Source organism: Pan paniscus, chromosome 10 (assembly GCF_029289425.2).
Source record: "Pan paniscus chromosome 10, NHGRI_mPanPan1-v2.0_pri, whole genome shotgun sequence".
NCBI lineage: Eukaryota > Metazoa > Chordata > Mammalia > Primates > Hominidae > Pan > Pan paniscus.
Window position 1 is genome coordinate 119,514,244 of NC_073259.2, and position 22,925 is coordinate 119,537,168.

Here is a 22,925-nt window from a genome sequence, read left to right on the forward strand (position 1 = left end):
GGGTAGAGGGTAGAGGCTTGCTGCAGACCCAGGGGTACAGGTATCTTGTTCTGTGTCCTGTCAGCACTTGCCTCAAGACTGATGGTGTGGTCTCTCTTGGTCACTTGTCCTAGGTTCCTGCAACACGGTCCTGTTCCCTTTCTCCCTTCCTCACTGGGATTCAGAGTCCCTTCCTCACTGGGATTCAGAGTTGGGCCTTCCCCACCTTAGTTCTTCTGGCTGTCCCCGGGGGCTCAGCCCAGAGGGTCTCCCAGGGCGATCCTCACCCCCCGAGCAGATCTTCCACCTGGTGCCTTCGCCCGAAGAACTGGCCAACAGCCTGCGGCACCTGGAGCCGGAGCCTGTGAATCGAGCCCGGGACTCGGACTACGAAATGGACTCATCCTCCCGGAGCCACCTGCGGGCCATAGACAATCAGTACACACCTCTCTGACCAGTGAGGAATTCCAGGCCTCAACAGCTGCCCTTGAGGAGCACAGGCAGAAGTGTGAACTTGTGAATGTAATTGATCTTTCCTTCCTTCCAGAGAGAGATTTAAGGGACACTGTTAACTGCTCGTGCCAGTTTGGAAGTGACCCTTCTATTAGGCCTGTTGAAGGGCCCTCCTGTAAGTTTCATCTATCCACCTGGCTTTCTCCTTATTGTTTACAGATGTAGTTCTTGTTAGAGGATGCCACTAGCTCCTGCCCGGGGTCCCTATGCCCAGTCCCCGTTACTCTTAGAGAAAGGAGTTGGGGTGAGGGCCAGAGCTGGCAGTGGAAACTTGTTCTCTTTTTCACTGACACTGTCACAGCGGATGACAGACTTTCTACGGGGAGGAGGGGGGGATCATCAGGAAACCCAGAACACTAACAAGCGGTTCTCCCATCTACCGTCAGTCCACATGGCAGGTCTGCTGTGTCCACACCACAGATGACCACATCTAATCCTGCTTCTACTCTCAGCTTTAGGACAAAAGCTCTGTCAGAGGCACAAGCTGAAGGTCAAAAATGATTTAAAACATTTTACCTCAGACTAATTTCTTTAAAGGATTCAGGTTCAAAACTTAACCATTGCTTATTTCAGTGCACTGTTTCAACTAACACCCATGCTATTTTTGTAGTCAGAAACAGCTATGCAAACCCTACCTAATTCACAGTCTGAGCCAGCATGCTGGCTTGTCTACTGCATCCTCGGGACAGTCACCTGCCACTGAGTGGCCACTGTCCTTCCTAAATGTCAAGAAGTGAAGTATGTCACCCTTTCAGGGAAATTCAGGCAATTACTGAAATAGGAGGGTGGCAAGAACAGTTCTATCCTGGTGCCTTACGAATAAAAAACTGGATTCTGGTTTACAGCAGCTTTACAGTGATAGTTAAATTAACTGGGGCTGGGGGAAGAGCAAGCAAAAAGGGAAGAAGGACTCCTAGGCCCTTTCTAGTAAATCCTTCAGCAACAAGGCTGGCTTGGTGCCCTCCAAGCATCTAATGGCTTATTAAATTATCCCACAAGTGGGTTTTAGGCTCCTTTTTTGAGCCAAAATGGAAGCTGGGAATCTGGTGCCATAACTAATGAGAAACTCCTTTAATAGCCCACAATCAGTGTTCTGTTCTAGCTGGCTACTGCTTCATTGGGTTGAGAATCTATCTATCTCCTTGCACACATGGGCACACACAATCTCCACCATCCAGGGAGGTCCTGAAGTCAAATCTCTATCTATACAAGTGATACAATTCATAGGGGGCTGGCTCCTCCCAGAACCTGTCTGGAGGCTCAGAAACGGGGGCAGTGACAGTGGAGTCAGCTGCTCTTGGGTGCCAGCAGAGCCATTCAGTACAACCCCCAGGCTCACAGCAGTGGCTTCTAGGAAACTGGGAATTTAGATCAGCTTTACAGATACATCGATCAGAGGCTAAAATGAAACCTCAGCCTAAAACCCATAGGACTGACTGCCTGGGAGGAGGGTTAGGTCTGCTTCTTCCACTTATACTTAGTCTCTGTGCTCCAAGAGGTCAAATTTTTGCTTCTAGAATTTCCTTGGGGTCTTTCAGAGGGTGGGGGAACAAACCCCTCTGCACTTTTCTTTTTTTTTTTTTTTTTTTTTTGAGACGGAGTTTCTCTTGTCAACCGGGCTGGAGTGCAGTGGTGCAATCTTGGCTCACTGCAACCTCCACCTTCCTGGTTCAAGCGATTCTGCCTCGACCTCTCAAGTAGCTGGGATTACAAGCACCAGCCACCATGCCTGGCTAATTTTGTATTTTTAGTAGAGACAGGGTTTCACCATGTTGGCCAGGCTGGTCTCGAATGTCTGACCTCAGGTGATCCACCCGCCTTGGCCTCCCAAAGTGCTGGGATTACAGGCGCGAGCCACCGCGCCCAGCCTACACCACTTTTAGTACCAACACTCTTGGGTGATTTCATGGACCCTAAAGCAGACCTGACACTGATCCAGATTTGCAGTCCATTTTTAAGGACACCTGTCTTTATTTCCTCAAAGTCAAGCAGCTTTCTCTGGAAAATGAATGCTAATTAGTGTGAACCAAAAGAGTAAGAGTCTGAAGTTTTTTTAAAGGAGAAAGCTTATTATGGAAAGTCACTGGTCCTCCCCTCCGCACAGGAAAGGTACCCAGTAGATAATGAACCAAATTAAGTTCCCTCCCTCCAGCCAGAAGTTAAACATCTGGGATATGACGTCTTCACGCCAGGGGCACTCATTTCTTAGCAGCCTCTCTACATACATCTCTCAGGTGGTGCCAAGAGGCACACCAGGTAGAGCAAACTTAGCAGCTCTGACTAACAGGCTGCAAAGTGCAAGTTCAGATTCTGTGGCAGAGATTTGGAAGGCACCCACCTCCAGACTGCTTCCCGTCCAAGTTACCAGGACAGCTCAAAAACATGCTGACAGAAAACTCCCATGGCTCTAGGAAGAAGTGACACTAAGCCAACACCTTTCTTTATGTGGGAGCAGACTCAGCTGATGAAGGGGTGGGCAGCAGTGTGGGGCAGGCACCCCACTGGCTGCAGCTAGCCCACCACAGGCACAGCACATCCCACCACTCTCCTTCCAGTCCCGACCAGGCCCCAGCCGGCAACTTCTACCGAGAGCCATGGCTCAACACCAAACTGGACAGTAGACATCATGATCCCTCCAGTTAGCTCTAATTACAGACCCCACCAGTACAGCTTGACAGCTCCCGGCACCATCCCTTCCTTCATCTGACTTATTGAACTTTTACAAACTAACAGTCACCAGCACCAAAGAATTAAGTCAACTAACCTGCCTTGAATTTTAGACCAGCAATCCATATGGCTTTATCTGGTATAAATCTTCTGCCTTTGATCATTTCTGGACCGTAGGAAAAAGGAATAGCAATCATTAAAATCTTGGGCCAGAGAACACTATTTTTACATAACAGTTTCTTAACCTAAAGTCAAGGCCTTGGACTCTTCCCTGAGGGTTGCCTGAGATTCCTTCATGCTTTCTATTCAGGACTAAGTCCCTTACTGCAAATGTGTTAGCTCTAACATCTCCCACAAGCTAGAGGAACTTGCGAGTATATTAACAAGGACACATCTGACATCCTGTGTTTGGTTAGAATATACAGCATATTGTGATAACATAAAGTGGATTCATCTTGTATCATTATAGGCAGAAGGTATTTGGCAATTTTTTATGTATTGTTTTATGTACTGTACAAGTAACTTATTCTTGAATAATGCAAATTTTGCTATAATGTACAAATTGCTATATGTGAATTAAAAAGTTTTCAGAATCTTGATTTGCTGTCACAATATTTAAAGGCTCTATTAAGACCATGGTCTCTCTACAAAATCCTTGCCCTGCCCAAATACTCGCTCTTCCCTTTGTCCTCCCCATTGCAATCTGGGAATATTAACAAATGCTTATGAGTCCATCCATGTCAATAAGCAGCTTTGTACATCTTTGTATCTTTTCAGCCTTCATGCCCTCTGGATTTCTTTATTGCAATTTTTTTCTGAGTGTCTCCTGCCCCCTACTGGTAAAGTAGAAAAATGCCCGAATTGGGAACTTCCAGCTAATGACACTCATTTTGGTTCAGGAGATATTAAAAAGGAAGCTTACAGAATCGGTGTCAGCCCGAGGATGTGGAATTTCAGTGCTGCCCAACTCTGGCCAACCTTCCTCCTCCTGAAGCAGATCTCTAATCCACCAAAGAGAATAGCTCAGTCTTGTCTTTTTCTAGAGATACCTTGAACCAGAACTAAGGGTGAAGAAGAAAAATCATTTGACAGCTACCTTCCGGGATATTCAAAATGCACCCTTAGCACACCTGCTTTGATATTAAGTATCCTACAAAGAAGTAGCTTATACAGACACACACTAACTTGATCAGTTTTTAAAACTTTTTTTATTTTTTAAATTTTTTTTAAGTTTTTATTTTATATTATCTACAAAGTAAAAGTTTTTCCCTTAACTTAAAAGTTGAACCACTGTAGACAGTGATCACCTCATCAAACTTGATTTATAAATAATAATCCGTCAGTTTGACGGTAAGAATTTACTGAAACTTTGTCAAGTTTAGTAAAAGGGCGTTCCAAGTCTTGATTTTTTTTTTTTTTTTTTTTTTTAGCAGTAATAGCAGCAAGAATCACTCTTGTTACTTCTTTTGCTAGCTGATGTGTTCATGACTTTCAAGGGTTATTAAAAAATAAATAACTTCCAGTTTCGGCAAGCAGAGCTGGGGTACCTGCGGGACTCTGAAACAGCATATGGAATTATGGAATAGCCCCCAAGTTCCTAAATGCCTCTACTCGGTCCAAGTATCTTCCACTGCAAGTGAACTGTTAGCATTCCTATTGGATGTTACAAGAAATCAACATATATATTTTAAAAACAAAATAAATGAAATTCTAGTTTTCTGTGCTTCCAGTTGGTAGAAGCAGTAGAAGGGAGGAGGGAATTTGGCCTTTCGGTTCCTCCAGGGCAGCCTTACAACTGCTGTTGGTGGTGGGCTTGTACTGTAAAAAGAAAAGCGAACATTGAAACAGAAAACTGGCAACACCACACATCAGCCTAGTGTCTCTGCAGCACATGATTGTAAACTATCCTCATGCTAGCTGAACAAAACTCAAAATTGAATTCACTTTTCCCCCTCCCATCTGCACCAAAGTGGGGAGGGTTGGGTGGGTGGGTAGAAACAAACCAGTCAGACGTAAAACCACTTCAGATAAAACTCCCAGAAGACTTGTTCATGGGGTAGAAAAAAAGGCCTTAACAAACCCCCTCCCCAAATATTAGCCAAGCACCAGTATTGCTTTCAGAATAACAGGTCAGACTGTGAAGTATCGCCATGGCAGCCATCAAGTAGTAGAGCACAATCACAGGGCGCTCTCCCCTGTTCAGGGGCTGGGGCTAACGCTACACTCAAAGCCAGTCCATCCACAGCGCTTTCTCAGCAGTATCTTCTCCAGAGCTACAATCAAACTCTGCCATGGTAATAACCCCCCACATGTCAGACTTTTGGGACTCAGGAAGGAAAACACTGCCCTGTCCAGCCTGTCATAACAAGGAAGGCCAACTGAGTCCTAGGCATGCATCAGCTACACAGAATGCTGCTGTTGCTGCTGCTGCTGCTTCTCATCAAGCCAAATCCTGTATACCATCAGAACACACACAGACTCGGCTCCCGGAAGCCTCAGGCCCTGATGCTGAACTGATCGTCACAGTCCCTCCTGTGCACACTCCTGGACGGGTCTTGCTAGTTCTCAAATGCGGGGCTTGAAGCACTGGCCCTGCCTGCCATTCCACCTGTGCGAGCAGAATGCTTTGGGGTGCCCCGGCGGCCCCTGCACACACACGCCTCACCTGAAGGGTGCGTCATATAGGGGAAATGCGCTGTTGTCGAGACTGGAATGGGCTGTAGTGCACTTTGAGCGAGGGCGGCCTGGGGACCGCCGGGTGGCTGTGTCGTCATTAGCATCATTGGCGCATGGGCAGTTGGATGAGAAGGAACCATTCCTGACTGTACATGAGCCTGAAACAGAGAGCTCTTTTACGCATACAGGCAACATCTCCGGCTTCAACAACATGTCAACTGTGTTCCTTTCACTGGGCTAGGACTCTCAGGAAAGGGCAACGGTGGGCCTCAGGGCCCAGTTCTGTTCTCTGGGGACAATCTCTAGTAGATTATCTATTGACCTGAAGACGCGCTTCACCTTTGGGCAGATCCTGCAAGGGTCAGGGAGCAGGCACCAAGTGAGCCTGGGTAGAAGTCAGGGCTGTGCTGTCCTAACCCTTGACATTTCTGATCATTGTATTCTATGTATGGGGTAAGATCTTCACAAAGATTAGACACTGGATCCAAGGGCAGCTTTCTCAACTTAATATCATACAAGATTCAATGATGCTTCAGAATCAGGCTGCCATGTGGGGCCTGAGGTAGTTTTGCAGATAACATCCCTTTCAAATAGGAAAACAGATTACATTAATAAGCAGAGACTGTCACAGTCAAGTATGTGAATTACTTGGACCTCTGTTCATTTACCTCTCTCCCTCTGCTTCTGGTCTGCTCACCAGGCAGTGAAAAGAGACTCTTAGGCCCCCGTGACTCTCTCAGAGATATGCTGATGGAGCAGGAGGAGGAGGAGGAGTTGGAGTTTTTAATGGCTCCAGTGAGATGGAAAGGAGTAACCTGAAGTCATCTGGGCCAGCCCAGTGTCTCTGTACCAAGTTCAACCTGGTCTCACTCACTGTCAAGTTGGAAAGGTGATTTTAGTCAGCCCAAACAGCTGGATTCCAGCTCTGCAGGGGGTTGGCAGGGCCAGGAAGAGCCCTTGTTTCCTTTTTCCCACACTGTGCACTGTTCTAGACTACGATAAGCCTTGGATGAAATGCCGTTTTTACTCTCACATATTCAAACGGGCACATGGCAAATTTGAGCTTCCCTGTGTTAACCTTTTTGCCCTTTCAGCACAAAAACAGAGTGAGGTTTTAGGGATCCCTGACTTACATGTAAGTTCACATGCCTACTTAGCCACCAGCCTCTGCTAGACACCTACAGGACCCCAGCTCTTATGAAGCTGACTCCACCAAACCACGCTGGCCCACACGGACCAAACCGGCTTCCCTCCCCACTATCAAAAAGCAAATCAACTGCAGTGCGCTACACCACAGAACCTAAACTTTGCAGGGTGAGGACGCCCAAACTTCCCAGAGCTGTGGAACTCTACTTACAAGGTAGCCTTCTGAGAGATAGATCCAACTGAGTCGCATCTCTAGCCCACACCTTGCCAGAGCCTCACTGGCGCACTATTTAACAGGAAATGGAATTCACTGTGGCAGGTCTCACTTAGACCCGCCTCAGAGAGTTCTGTTATGAAAGTAGCAGAGACATCTAATACAGCCAATTCACCCGTAACAGCCCCAGGGAGGGCCTCAAGGCCAGCGTTAGAGCCCAACTTCAGTGCAGCTCCTTCTCCTCATTAAGACAATCCCCTGGGCCCTGGAGTGCAGGGACCTTTGTCAGCAGCTGATGCAGACAGCAACCACTGAGATGGCAAGCACACCTTTCACCTGTAGCAGCTTACACTGGAGGTGAGCTCCAAAGTGCTTCCAGGGCTGCTCTTAAAGAAAAATGGGACCACCTGGGTGCTTCCAGCTTCTAGTTACACTGCACCAATGTCCAAGGCCAAGCCCTCTCAAGAGTACAACTTATGGTCAAAGCAGATATATGGATAACCAGGGAAAACAATTGGAGAGATGTGTCTGGAACTCATGTGAGTAACAATCAAGTTGACAGGCCCCGGTAGTCACTTCGGAGAGCTGAGACTCTGTGAAGGCCATCATCCCTGCCTGGCTTCCAAGCTAAGTGTGTAGGGGAATATATATGTACACATATATATAGTAGTGAGGCTATATAGACGTAGCAAAGCAGACACAGAAAGGAAAGAAGGACTGGGTTGCATTCCAGAGTCAAAGATATTTATAAGGTCTCAGTTGGAAAACTAAAGGACTGACCAATCAGCACCTTCACTGATCCCATGACAAAACCACACAAACATTCCCTTAGGGCCAGATCACGTGTATTTGAGAGGGAAAGCGAGACAGGCAAATGGCATGACACACAGGGTTTCCTAGCTGGGAGAGCCTCTAGCTGCTTACTGATAACCTTCACATTCTACTTGGCCTTCACAGAAAGTTGGCTAAAGCTGGTTTACCTGAGGTACGTGGGCCATGTGGGGTGGGTTGGTATACGCCGGCTGAACGTGAGAAGGATGGATCGTAAAGACGGTCTGTTGTGCTGCTGGGAAACTATTCTGTGGCGACTGCGTGTTGGAGGCAGGTGTCATGGAGGGTGGAGTTGGCGCAAGCCCCGCGTGGTAAATGGCTGACTGCTGCTGTGGACTGGCCAGATGGAGAGCCTGGGCGGCCTGGTGCTGATGGTGCTGCAAAGCGACAGGAAAGAATTGAGAGGAAAACTTCTTTAACGAAAGGCAGCCAAGGGATACCCACAAAGCTAAGCTTTGTACACTTGGGCCTATGATGAGGGTCACTGGAAAGTACAGGGGAATGTACAGGGTGGTAAGAGCAAGGCTGGAGGTGCCTCCCATCTGGACACTCCTTTCTAGGGTACAGAAGCCTCATTCTCAGTCTGGCAGTTAGAAACTTCTGAGCATACATACTAAAGTCAAAAAAGACTACTGCCCCAGGGAACTGATAGATATCAAAGACATCTTTAACTGCCTCCATTAGCAAACATAATTCAAGAAGCTCATAGGAAAATAACCTCATCACATAAACCTTAAAAATTAAAATTTAAAAGTCCCAAGCAAATAGGAATTTGCCTTATGAACTTTATGTTAAATTTGATTTTTCATTACTGCAAGTTTCCAGAGCTTATCCAATCACCTTATTATCAACATGTATCTTAAATGTGATTTTTTTTTTAAATTTTTTATTTTTTTGAGACAGAGTCTCGCTGTTGTCCAAGCTGGAGTGCAGTGGCGCGATCTCTGCTCACTGCAAGCTCCGCCTCCCAGGTTCATGACATTCTCCTTCCTCAGCCTCCCGAGAAGCTGGGACTACAGGCGCCCACCACCACGCCCGGCTAATTTTTTTGTATTTTTATTAGAGACGGAGTTTCACAGTGTTCGCCAGGATGGTCTCAATCTCCTGACCTCGTGATCCACCCGCCTCGGCCTCCCAAAGTGGTGGGATTACAGGCGTGAGCCACTGCGCCCAGCCTTTAAATGTGATTCTTAAAACCACCACCCCAGGGGCACAGCTGTATCCATCTTCACGAGGGTGGACATGCCATGTGTTCTGACGATGCGATACCTGGCACCTGAAGAAAGCACTCAGATACTAGGATAAAGAAGCCACTCCATGCAGACCTCTGAGTTGCCCTTACCTGAACAGGACTGGGTGCAGGATGACTTCCACCATGTTGGCTTTGCTGCTGTCCAGTGGGGGTAGCTGAAGGCTGAGGGTGTGGAGTATGTGGGTGCAGGGTAGCGTTAGGGTGCGCATACTGCTGAGCAAGGGAGCCTGTGGAAACTAAAGTGAAAGAAAAAGGAGCATGTACACAACCGATGTGTGACAACCTCCATCGCTCCTCTACACTTCATCAACTGAACTTTCTTGATGGTTACAATGTATAACTCACGCCACTACCAATTTCTATAGATGACTCCATTTAAACCATCCATTGTCTTGAAAAAATAAGTGTAGCTATTGCTTAACAGACTAGCATTTGGTTCATATAATACAGCTCTACATATGATATTAAAATCAAATTAGTTTGCATTTACTCTTAACGGTCACTAGGTTTTCCCAAAAAGGCGACTTGAAGGCATAGGCAGAAACTACTCAAACAAGTGCATTTTAGGTGCACACTCTTTAGCTCAAGGCCATCATCTGGCTAACCTCACCATGCTACTGCCCTGGAGCAATGTCCTGAGGGCACAGACTATATTGGGTGTGGTGGGGGATGGGGGTGCGGGCACTGTGTATGGTATGTGGCAAGGCCAGGGATCTATCATCAGGGCCGAAGGACCACAATCTCTCTCAGCTAATCACAGGAGCCCTTCTGCCACTCAGTTTACTTTCCCAAGCCCTAATGGAGGATCTCCCATCTTTGCTTTATGAAATAAATATAGACAAGTAAACTCCCTTCTGAGTGCCCCAGCCCTTTGGAAAGAAATTTACTAGACTAACTTCAAAGGACAACATCATGGGCCAGTTTAAATCAAAATAAAGATAAGAACTGAAAGCCAGTTCTTTGTGAATCTCAGCGTGGGCCAAACCTTGGTACAAAAACCATTTCTTCATGTCTTTCAGTTTTTTGTGTTTTTTTGAGATATAAGTCTCACTCACTCTGTTGCCCAGGCTCACTGCAACCTCTGCCTCCCAGGTTCAAGCAATTCTCCTGCCTCAGCCTCCCGAGTAGCTGAGATTACAGGCATGTGCCACCATGCCCAGCTAATTTTTGTATTTTTAGTAGATATGGGGTTTCGCCATGCTGGCCAGGCTGATCTCAAACTCCTGATCTCAAATGATCCGCCCACTTCAGCCTCCCAAAGTGCTGGGATTACAGACGTGAGCCACCGTGCCTGGCCTGTTCATGTGCTTCAAAAACAGTAAGTTGAGAATCAGAAGCAGAGTAGGATGTGTTCACTGCTTCCAGTGACTATGGACAGCACACTGATGATAAAAAACTAACCTCCACGAGGCAATGAGCTGAGAATAGAGCGTTCTCAAGACAACTCTAGCAAGGTATAGTTCCCAGCCCTCTCTTGAGAAACGAATCCTAAAATCCCTCAAGATAATAAGCCCATACACAGAAATGATTCCAAAATAGTTCCCCACATTCTTCATATAACGTGTTAGCAAACACAGACATATGCAGGACTGATTGGTGAGAGAAGCAAGCACAGCTTTGGGAACAGGCACCCTAGTTCCAGCAGTCTGGTAGGCAAGGCTGCCGAGTCACCAGCATAGACGGCTCTGGGTATATTCCACGTAAATGGTGTGTAGAGGGTTAGGCTAGGCACATGGAGCAGTTCTATAATCCTAGGTGTTGTAGGGCTAAGGGCCACCAACTCTCCAGCCCAAACAGTTACGTCTCCAGCTGCAAAGCTATCTCTTAGCAGGGGAAAGGGCAAGGCAAAGAGCCAGTTCTAGGATCACCTGTGCATCCACTGCCAATGCCACAGCTGGCATTAATATTCCTTCATATCCAGTTTAGACTGGATACAGCAGCTTTGTTTATACACTGGGAAAATTTTCCAGACTGTAGGAATTAACATATGCCAGAACATTTTAACAAGAAAACTGTGGCAACATAGTCTCTGAATGTTTTTAAGAGTAGTGAATGTCTTCTGGGAGCTAGAACAAATGATGTACAAACGATGAAGCCTTCCTGAGCTTCACAGTCCCATGAGTCTGTAAGACAGTCCTTTTTTTCTAACTTGGTGGCTTATTAACAGGCCCTCCATCATCATCATACTCATTAAGTTTACTTCCAGCTCCCCCAAGTTGTATAGCCACTGACTTGGTCTAAAAGATTTGATGTAAATTTCGAACCTGAGTTTGTTGTACTTGTAAAAATCTTACATTCATTTTAAAAATGTATTTATTTGTTTAATTTTTGACAGAGTCTCGCTCTGTTGCCCAGGCTGGAGTGCAGGGGCACCATCTCGGCTCACTGCAACCTCCGCCTCCCGGGTTCAAGCGATTCTCCTGCCTCAGCCTGCTGAGTAGCTGGAACTATAGGCAAGCATCACCATGCCTGGCTGATTTTTGTATTTTTAGTAGAGACGGGTTTCACCATGTTGGCCAGGCTGGTCTCGAACTACTGGCCTCAAGTGATCCATCCGCCTCGGCCTCCCAAAGTGCTGGGATTACAGGCATGAGCCACTGCGCCCGGCCATGTTTGTTTATTTTTGAGACCCAGTCTTGCTGTCACCCAGGCTGGAGTGCAGTGGAGCGATCTCGGCTCACTGCAGCCTCCGCCTCCTGGGTTAAAGTGATACTCCTGCTTCAGCCTCCGAGTAGCTGGGATTACCTGGCTAATTTTTGTATTTTTAGTAGAGACGGGGTTTCACCATGTTGGCCAGGCTGGTCTCAAACTCTTGGCCTCAAGTGATCCGTCCATCTCGGCCTCCCAAAGTGTTGGGATTACAGGTGTGAGCAACTGCACCCGGCCTAAAAATTTATTTTTGAATAATAAAAAAGCCACATGTAGCTAAGTAGCTACTACGGTGGACAGTGCAGTTTTGTTGTTGTTTTGAGACGGAGTCTCGCTCTGTTGCCCAGGGTGGAGTGCAGTGGCGTGATATCAGCTCACTGCAACCTCTGCCTCCCGGGTTCAAGCGATTCTCCTGTGTCAGCCTCCTGAGTAGCTGGGACTACAGGCGCGCCTGGCTAACTTTTTTGTATTTTTAGTAGAGACAGGGTTTCACCATGTTGGTCTGGCTGGTCTTGAACTCCTGACCTCAGGTGATCCACTTCTCTTGGCCTCCCAAAGTGCTGGGACTATAGGCGTGAGCCACCGCGCCCAGCCACAAAACGTTCTACTGGATAGTGATGTCTACAGTTGTCCATGGTCCCCTACTGTTAAACCATTAGCACTAACCCCTACCGCCACCCCAGCCTCTTAAAAATGTCATTTGTAACAATCTAAATCTGTCTAAGGAAAAGCAATTCCCAAATCCCAAATTCTGTTCATGGAGGTTCATAAAGATACAGTACGGAATCTCAGAGGTTTTTGGGTTTTTTTTGTAACTTTATTTATTCAAGAAATTTTGGACTAAAAAGTTTGAAATTTCACTTTTAAATACCTTCTAAGCAAAGTATTAAGAATATTAAAAAGTAACAATAAATATAGAAAATAATTATGCCCATGAAATCTCATAATTTAAGTTATTCATCAACTGGAAAAATGTAAAAATCTTAAAATCATTTGAAGAGAAAAGTAAAGATGAAATATTTTTACTATGCATTTTTAAAAGGCATCTCTGCAATTTAAGTTTACCAGTATTTAAAGACTATAATACGGTTTTCTAATCTATAGCTAATTTGCATGCATAGCACAAATACCCAAGCTGAGTGAATGTACATAGGCTTTGTTTAAAAAAACAAAAACAAAATCCTTTCCCTACCTAAATACCAGTAAACTGCAAGGCATTGATTAAAAACAAGACGAACAAAAACCACAAAGGATGTGTAAAATATGTATCATACGTTGTAAACAAAATTTAAAAAGAGTTAATTAGAAATATTTCCCTTTGTTTTTTTGTTCTAGCTCAAAAGATCTGAAAGGAAGTACCTTAATCAGGAATTCTTTTCCTCCTTGAATTTGAAATTGGGAGAAATGGAGCCGGGCACGGTGGCTCACGCTTGTAATCCCAGCATTTTGGGAGGCCGAGGCGGGCGGATCACCTGAGGTTAGGAGTTCGAGACCAGCTTGGCCAACACGGCGAAACCCTGTCTCTACTAAAAATACAAAAATTAGCTGGGCGTGGTGGCAGGCGCCTGTAATCACAGCTACTAGGGAGAGTGGGGAAGGAGAATAGCTTGAACCCGGGAGGTGGAGGTTGCAGTGAACCGACATCACACCATTGCACTCCAGCTTGGGCAACAAGAGCGAAACTCCGTCTCAAAAAATAAAATAAAATAAACAAACAAATAAATAAATAATAATAATAAATTGGGAGAAATGTGAAACTTATACTTTAAATCAATACTAATAACAAAAATACAGTTCGGTTCCTTGATAGGCCAGTTAAGTAAGAGTGACACAAAGCAGGGTAGGAAGAAAATTTAAAAGCCAAGGAAAAAAATAGCTTGGAAGACAAGAGAGACAAAAAAGGCACCAGAGGCCGAGGCAGGTGATCATGAGGTCAGGAGTTCAAGACCAGCCTGGCCAAGATGGTGAAACCCTGTCTCTACTAAAAATACAAAAAAAATTAGCTGGGTGTGGCAGCAGGCGCCTGTAATCCCAGCTACTCTGGAAGCTGAGGCAGAGAATTGCTTGAACCTAGGAGGTGGAGGTTGCAGTGAGCCGAGATCGCACCACTGCACTCCAGCCTGGACGACAGAGTGAGACTCCATCTCAAAAGAAAAAAAAAAAAAAAAGGAACCAAGATAAGGTAAAGAAGGAAAAAACACAGGAGAATCAGGGAAAAGGAGAGTGGAGTGGGAAGGGCAGTGGGTTCTGACCCACGCATATTATTTTACTGCTTTTGTTATATATGCTCATTCTGGCTAAAGATCCCAGAGAGGTTAAAAATAAAGTTAATTTTATTTGTAATACTGATTTATTCATCAGTTAAACTTCTATTTATAAAACTTAAGTAGTCTTCATAAAATCTTTTAGATTAAAGATAATCAAAGACATATGCTTCTTTGGTCCAGACCTAGTCCAGAAGTTTCCCACTCAGTGTTCCTTGACATAAATATTTAAGATTCTAAACATATGATCAGTCAAAAATCCTTAATAACACTAACCACATTCCAGAACTAGTTTCCTCAGCTGTGATCTCACTGAAGCAAATTAAGTACAGAAAGCTGTGTGTTTAATTTGTAACTAGGTTTTGTCATTTTGACTTTGGATGCACAAGTCATAAGAGATCACCAGCATTGCAAAACTTATAAAACAAAACAAAATCTTCCAACTTGTAAATCTGATGTTAAATTCAGAAAAAGAGAAGTGAAGGAAAGTTGAAAACTCTAAAAGGGGAATAAAAGGCAACTTGACCAAACCATCATAAAATGGCTTAGAACGGGGGAAAATGAAGCAGCAGATTAAATTAGCAGCCCAACTGTTAGTTTCTTTTAAAAAGTACTGATACTCCCTTTTAGGGGAAGTTGTGCTAAGGCAATTAAGGCTTAGGTGTAATGATTAAGGACCTTAGCTACTTACCAGGAAAACAACACCAAACTACTAACAGAGACAGTAAGATGGTGAGGATAACTACATTTGAGACCTCAAATTGAGTACATAATAAAATCACCTACTATCTTTTACACACTACAATCACATAGTTTCCCCTTTAATAGTATATACATACAGCAAGACTCCTTTTTAAAGAGCATCTATTAAAGGATTAAATTTAACATTTCCTAGCACCAAATAAATTATATATACACACATACATATATATATACACACACACACACACACATACACACATATATATATGTATGTATGTATGTATCAGCTTATTTTTGGATACCAAGTCATGGCATAATTAACAAAGATTTAAGGTCAAATGCATTTTAAATGCTAATATGGCATTTAGTAGAGTCAGACATTGACTCACCCCAAAATAACTCAAAATGTGCCTAACATAAAATTTGAATCCTTAATATCCTCTAGAACACAACATTTCATACAAGGTGACAATATTAATGGCACAAATTTCTAAAGGATTTCTACAAATATTAGTACTCCTTCCTATTTAAATACCAAAGTCCAAGACTAGCCTTATTTTTATTTTTTATTTTGAGACAGAGTCTCTCTCTGTTGCCCAGGCCTGAGTGCAGTGGTACAATCTCGGCTCACTGCAACCTCCACCTCCAGGGTTCATGGAAATCTTGTGCCTCCGCCTCCCAAGTAGCTGGGACTACAGGTGCGTGCCACCATGCTTTGGTAGAGATAGGGTTTCACCATGTTGGCCAGGCTGTTCTCGAACTCCTGGCCTCAAGCAATCCACCCACCTCGGCCTCCCAAAGTACTGGGATTACAGGCGTGAGCCACCACGTCCGGCCCTTATTTTTACAAATTGCCCTACAAATAGGAAAAATGTACCTTAAAAGTTCATTTCCAGAAGAAAGCTCTGCCCAGACTTTCTCCATGAAGGAGCAACCATTTCTATACTTTTTGCCAGGTGGGGAGAGGGGACCTGTGCTGTCCAAGATAATGACCTGAGAGGTCATGATCTCTTGCTTAAGCTCAAGATATCCTGAGGGGTCTGCTTCCTGAATATTTTATTTTTTGAGACAGAATTTCGCTCTGCCACCCAGGCTGGAGTGGAGTGGCACGACTTCGGCTCACTGCAACCTCTGCCTCCCAAGTTCAAGCAATTCTCCTGTCTCAGCCTCCCTAGTAGCTGAGATTACAGGCGCATGCCAGCATGCATGGCTGATTTTTATATTTTTTAGTAGAGATGGAGTTTTACCATGTTGGCTAGGCTGGTCTTGAACTGCTGACCTCAGATGATCCACCCGCCTCAGCCTCCCAAAGCACTGGGATTACAGGTGTGAGCCACCGTGCCCGGCCCTTCCTGAATATTTTAAACCTTTAGCCATGCACAGGACTGAAAAGTTTTTCCCTTAGTATTTCATCAATCCTATTCAATTAAAAATCCTGGTAGGCATAAATTTCTTCTTATCAGAATATAAATAAACATTTTAAGTTTATACCAAGCTTGTGGCTTGGGGTGTGTGTGTGTGTGTGTGTGTGTATATAAATAAACATTTAAAATTTATACTAAGCTTGTGGCTTGGGTGTGTGTGTTTGTGTGTGTGTGTATGTGTATAAAGCTGTTTAGGAAAAGTTTCTCTAACAAGGAAAATATTAGGCATTTCCCAGTCACATTTGCTTGGTATGCAAAAATTGATTTCTGAAACAACTCCATTTTTCATTAACTCCAGCCTTCTTAAATTGGGTATTTCCATTTTAAAAACTGAATTATTTATATATATAAGTACTTTCAATAATTTGACTGGCACAAGGAAAATATTGTTCAACAAGTCTACTCCCTTAACATGTATCCTTTAAAAAGTGTTTTACTGTACAATTAAAAATTAGTATAAAAAACCCAACTCACTGGCAAAGTAGAAAGAAGGGCTTGTCTCCTTGTTGTATGGTAATTTGGGACATGCTGAATTTGGGAAATAGAAAGGTAAATTAGCCTTTTGAGGTGTGCATTTTCCGAATTTTCTGGAAAGGTTGACATATTAGTAATTTCTTTTTGTATTCATGCATAATTCATTTTTATAAGAGATGACAAGCACTTTAAACACTGCTACAGAATTTTAAAAGAAAGGACTAAACCGGAAGACACTGTTCTTCTGTACTTAGGTGTCAAGTTGTCATGCTGACTTGCTTAAAAGTAAAAGGAATAAAATCATTATCTAATAAAAACACCAACATGGCATTCTACTGAACAACCTTGATATAAATCATGTACCAAAATAAAACAATATTTTACAAGTTTAATTCAATAGACACACAATTTTGCAAAACATTACTAATGGAAATGTCATTATCCTGAAAGATTATCTAGTAATGGATCCAAAAATTTAGGATCATAGCAAGAATATAAACATGAATATTATTTCTTATTAAAACATGTCTACATAAAGGGGTAGGGTATTTGAGTGTATTTAAATACACCTGGAAGGATACACATCAAAATGTTAAAAGGCAGTTGTCGGGTGGAGGGATTATGGATGCTTTTCATTTTTTTTTTTTTTAACTTACTATATTTTCTTACTTATCTGCATTAAACTACCAAAAACAAACCAAAAAAGGATTCTGGATATAATTCTTCCTAATGGCTCTAGTTAGTCGGAAAAGTTGTATTATTACTGTTTCTGAAAGGTAAAAGCATCACCATAAAACAAAATTAGATGGATTAGAAGAGTAGATGTGAGGCTGGGCGTGGTGGCTCACATCTGTAATCCCAGCACTTTGGGAGGCCTACGCAGACAAATCACAAGGTAAGAAGTTCGAGATCAGCCTGGCCAAGACGGTGAAACCCCGTCTCTACTAAAAATACAAAAATTGGCCGGTCGTGGTGGCGCACACCTGTAGTCCCACCTACTCGGGAGGCTGAGGCAGAAAAACCGCTTGAACCTGGGAGGCAGATGTTGCAGTGAGCTGAGATCGCACCGCTGCACTTCAGAATGGGTGACAGAGTGAGACTACCTCAAAAAAAAAAAAAAAAAAAAAAAAAAAAGAGTAGATGTGAGAGGAAAAAAAATTAAAGTAACTTCTTAGAAGGGATGGGGTAGAGGCAATGATGGAAGTTAGATTAAGAGACATCAAAGAGGCCGGGGGCAGTGGCTCACGCCTGTAATCCCAGCACTTTGGGAGGCTGAGGTGGGTGGATCACCTGAGGTCAGGAATTCAAGACCAGCCTGACCAACATGGTGAAACCCTGTCTCTACTAAAAACACAAAAATTAGCCAGGTGTGGTGGCGGGCACCTGTAGTCCCAGCTACTCAGGAGGCTGAGGCAGGAGAACTGCTTGAACCCAGGAGGCGGAGTTTGCAGGGAGCTGAGATCGCGCCACTGCACTCCAGCCTGGGCGGCAGAGGGAGACTCCGTCTCAAAAATAAAAAAATAAATAAATAAAAATAAAAAATAAAAGAGGCTGGGCACAGTGGCTCACGCCTGTAATCCCAGCACTTTGGGAGGCTGAGGCAGGCGGATCACGAGGTCAGGAGATCAAGACCATCCTGGCTAACACAGTGAAACCCCATCTCTACTAAACAAAATACAAAAAATTAGCCGGGCATGGTGGCGGGCGCCTATAGTCCTAGCTACTCGGGAGGCTGAGGCAGGAGAATGGCGTGAACCCAGGAGGCGGAGCGTGCAGTGAGCTGAGATCACGCCACTGCACTCCAGCCTGGGCGACAGGGAGAGACTCCATCTCAAAAAAAGAGACATCAAAGAGATAAGGTTTTTGACAAAAGCCCTTTCTAAGATAGCTAGAAAGAGGACAAGGTCAATACTTTTTTAGAATAAAATAATTATCCTATTTTATCATTTAACTGTTCAGTAATGTTAGCATATGTGTATTAAACATACTAAAAATTTAAAAACAATAATCAGGATTTCATTTTGCAGTCATTAGTGGTCCTATGTTTTCAATGCCTTTGGCTATGGCTATAACAATTAATGAATGAGAAAAGGTGACATAAAATTGTCACCAACATCTGGGTGCATGTTCTTCTTTTTGCATTAAATGTTTTAAAAACCTAGATACGATGTAGCTTAAAAAGAAAAGCACAATTCATACTCAAAGTATTTGGTTCCTTTGAGAAAAATTATGACAATATATTTAATATATTTATAAAATATAAATTGTTCAGGGAAGATGAGTATAAAATTAACACTTCTATGTAAGTTTGTTGTAGTTTATAAGAATGTACTTCAAATTTTGTTTATATTTGATATAATAAGGCTTTGAAAGTCTAATAATTCAAATAAATCACTGAAGATTTAATGAAGAACATGCTTAAGCAGATTAAATTATGGCTTATGATGGCATAGAACAAAACAATTCTTTCTTATGTTTTCTTTTTTTAAAATAGAGACAGGGTCTTGCTCTGTCACCCAGGCTGGATTACAGTGGTGCCATGATAGCTCACTGTAGCCTCAAAGTCCTGGACTCAAGTGATCCTCCCATCTCAGCTTCCTGTGTAGGTGGGACTACAGGCATGTGCTACCATGACTGGGCTTTTTTTTTTTTTTTTTTTTTTTTGGTAGAGATGGGATCTCGCCATCTTGCCTAGACTGGTCTTGAACACCTGGGCTAAGCGATCCTCCACTTCAGCCTCCCCAAGTTCTTGGATTACAGGTGTCAGCCACCATGCCCAGCTCCTAGTGTCCTTTTTAGGGTCTTAAGCACCACAAAGGGAATCTTGATTAACTAGTGACAATCACAACAAGTCCACAGCCTTGCTCCTAGCCTGCCTCCATACAGACAGCAATTAAATACCACCTGTGTAAACTGCAGGAGAGTAGTTCAGATTTGGCTGAGTAACTTTTTCCTGGCATGAAAGAACTGGCTCTAATGACTAGTTCATTCCATATTTCACTGGACATTAGATCTAGTGCTTTGTTTTGTTTGCAACATTTCCTATTTGCCCACACATAAATGGACTTTGGGGTCTAAGGCCCCACTGCTCTTCAAATGGACATGTTCTAGGAAGTAGTTATGAAAATCATCTGTACCTCAAACACAGTGTTTACCCTATAGGCTGTTTCAAAACCAATGAACATTCATCCAAAAGATGAAGCCAGATGTTGGCAGTGAATGAACACAATGAGGAGAAAGATTCGGCTCAACATTACAGTATTATTGCTACAATGTCTCAAAAGCATGCATACACAAATAACTACTCTCCAAATGCAATGGAAATTTTAGCTTAAAAGTTTCAGATCTGATTCCAAGGGGAGTATGCCAGAAAATGGAAGGAAAGAGATGTTCTTTCCACTTGTTAAATCATGATGTATTCACCAGAAATGTATAAACAATCATAATGAACTTTTAACCTAAGCCTTTAGCAAACAGGAAAATTGTTAAAATATATACAAGTTGCATAAAAGCCAGCGTGATAAATCAATTGTGCCTTTGCACGCATATTCAGTCCCCGTTAAGACAACTAAAGACAAGTAAAATGACGGGGTCATAACCAAAATAATAAACCAAGTTAGTTTGTCAGTATCTTTTACAATTAAATTACGGATGGGCCTCCTGAAAAAAATGTTTTCCAAAATGTAGCAATCACACAATTTTTTATTTAAAATGCGTAATCCACAATACAAAATTGAAAGTGATAATGTGGAAAATTAAGACTGGACTTAACTGTTTTATAAAACTAAACACCTTTGATCATATACAAATTCCTATCAGCAGTGAGCCTTTGTGGCAGACAAGAACCTCCAGGAAGAAAGCATAAGCTGTGGGTTACAGGTGACAGGAAGGATGATTGCTGCTGCCCAAGTCCTATTCTCATTAACCTATGGAATGTTAAAACTTTTATTCTTCAAAAAGGACGGAGGTGGTATGAAAAGTAGTAATGTCTCAAGAAGAAGGTTTGCCAGAAATCTGTAAATTCTTTTTTTTTTTTTTTTTTTTGAGATGGAGTCTCACTCTGTCGCTCAGGCTAGAGTGTAGTGGTGCAATCTCGGCTCACTGCAACCTCTGCCTCCCGGGTTCAAGCAATTCTGTTGCCTCAGCCTCCCAAGTAGCCAGGACTACAGGCACATGCCACCACACCCGGCCAATTTTTTGCATTTTTAGTAGAGATGGGGTTTCACCATGTTGGCCAGGCTGGTCTCGATCTCCTGACCTCATGATCCGCCAGCCTTGGCCTCCCAAAGTGCTGGGATTACAGGCGTGAGCCACTGCGCCCAGCCTGTAAATTCTTAAATAACTCAATTTTGCCTAAACATACTCGTTCAGGACATCTAAACTTAAAAAATAAAAATTTTATATTCTTAGTGTTTCAAAAAGTTCAAAGAGGTTTTAAAAATGAAATGCCCATGTAGTTACATGTAACCATAATCTCATTTTCATAGCAGTACACTTTTCAACTGTATGAATAAACCAAAATTATCCCCTACTCCAAACAACCAAAAACGCAAATAGGAAAACTAAATGACACTACGGTAGTTCTCAGAAATATTCAGAACAAAACATCTTAATGAAATCAGTACTATTTAAAAACATATTCTGAAAAACATTTGAAGCAATCCATTAATTCTGTATCATAAGATATACAAATGGACATTTTATTTTAAATTATCAACAGTGAAAAATCTATTATTTTGGTACTTTAGACAGCTGCTAAGTTGATCTACACAAATTTCTCTGTTTAGTCACAAAACGAAGATGGGTTTTTTTGCTTATTATTCTCACATATAAATACTGCTTAGTTTTACATAAAATACTTCTCATTTTCATTTCAGCATTCTGTTCACATTGGTTATATTTAAAGTGTGACTCATGTCTAAAATATATCTAATATGACATAATATTCAACCACTTAAAATACAGCATGATGTAGTATTATCATTATAACAAACAGCAAAAAAAATATATAATGCCAGTGACCCTCAGATCAAGTAGTGAAGCAAAATGTTTTCATGCTGGAGAACGCCTTTATGCTTTTATTATTATAAAATTCTCTTGCATGTCGTAGGCAGGATATACCAAAGCATAATATTGATGAGGAAGAGGAGAAAGGTACCTTTCTCCACAAAGATGCTCTGCCATTATATACATCATTACATTTTAGTTAAAGCAGGAGAGAGATCTGAAGACCAGGTACAGAAGTAGAAACTATTTGCCAAAAGTTATAAAGCAAGTCAGGCAAAGAAATGGGTTCATCTTTTCCTTCAGATTCTTGACCCTCAATGTCATAAAAGGTCAGGTTATTCTTAGATAGAGTATGTTTTCAGAAACTTAAATTAAGAAGAGTCACACACACTGGAAGAGACAAACAAAGTGCTTCCTACCATACATCGCATGCGTCTGCTCATGAGCCCCGTACTGAGTTGCTGAAGAAGATACTAAACCAGGCTGGGCGTGTGTTGGTGGTGCCATCATTCTAGCATTACCCTGTATTACAGGACTATAGACATGAGGATGCTGTGTTCAAACAAAAAATAAAGAAAGCACATTAACACTGCAAATAGAGCCAAGCAGACTTTAGTTAAGATTTTTAACTCCATGGTTTCCAGATTTCCAGAAACAGCTGTAAACTCTCAAATCTTTCTTGGCTGTTTCCTCTGAACCTCTCTTACAATGATCAGTAACCTTCGAATATATATTGAAAAGGGTCCCCAAGTCCTTAACTATCTACCCTACCATCACACAAAAGCAAAAATTATAAAGGAAAATCCCTTTACCATATTAAAAGTTTTTTTATATGGTACAAAAATTAAGAGTTAGGCCTTACCAGCCTTACCTGAGACTGATAATGTGGCACATGCTGAACAAGGGGCTGATTTGGGAACTGCTGAGGACTGTAGGCAACATATTGCGTGGAGTAAGCTGGTGGGGTGGCTGCAATCGGTGGGCCCGCTGCTGACGCTGGGTGCATCATGGCACTCTGATGATGCTGGTCTTGCCGCTGTTGGGGCATATTTGGTACTGCAGAAAAAAAAGCAGACTGCCTATTAAACAGTATCTCCACAGCATAATACATGTGTTCACATGGTCTA

The 22,925-nt window shown here is 42.9% G+C and overlaps 2 protein-coding genes across 54 annotated transcripts in view; one reads left to right on the plus strand and one right to left on the minus strand.

The window, feature by feature from the left end:
• The window catches only part of SH2B3 (SH2B adaptor protein 3), a 46,677-nt gene extending 42,919 nt beyond the window's left edge, over window positions 1-3,758 (plus strand). For all 4 annotated transcript variants that reach the window (XM_034934513.2, XM_034934514.3, XM_034934512.3 and 1 more), the window contains one exon: window positions 114-3,758. In XM_034934513.2, the coding sequence (XP_034790404.1) occupies window positions 114-433 (320 nt within the window). In that variant the 3' untranslated portion in view covers window positions 434-3,758. The remainder of the gene's footprint in view (window positions 1-113) is intronic.
• A 590-nt stretch (window positions 3,759-4,348) lies between these two features.
• ATXN2 (ataxin 2) overlaps window positions 4,349-22,925 on the minus strand; it is a 148,806-nt gene continuing 130,229 nt past the window's right edge. For 27 of the 50 annotated variants that reach the window (XM_063593689.1, XM_055096166.3, XM_063593685.1 and 24 more), the window contains 7 exons: window positions 22,670-22,854; window positions 22,218-22,350; window positions 16,792-16,845; window positions 9,369-9,514; window positions 8,176-8,403; window positions 5,825-5,993; window positions 4,349-4,977 (listed from right to left, as the gene is read on the minus strand). In XM_063593689.1, the coding sequence (XP_063449759.1) occupies window positions 4,949-4,977; window positions 5,825-5,993; window positions 8,176-8,403; window positions 9,369-9,514; window positions 16,792-16,845; window positions 22,218-22,350; window positions 22,670-22,854 (944 nt within the window). In that variant the 3' untranslated portion in view covers window positions 4,349-4,948. Of the gene's footprint in view, window positions 4,978-5,824; window positions 5,994-7,192; window positions 7,268-8,175; window positions 8,404-9,368; window positions 9,515-16,791; window positions 16,846-22,217; window positions 22,351-22,669; window positions 22,855-22,925 lie in introns of all 50 variants that reach the window. The other 23 variants (XM_055096167.3, XM_063593687.1, XM_055096163.3 and 20 more) reach the window with 4 other exon arrangements.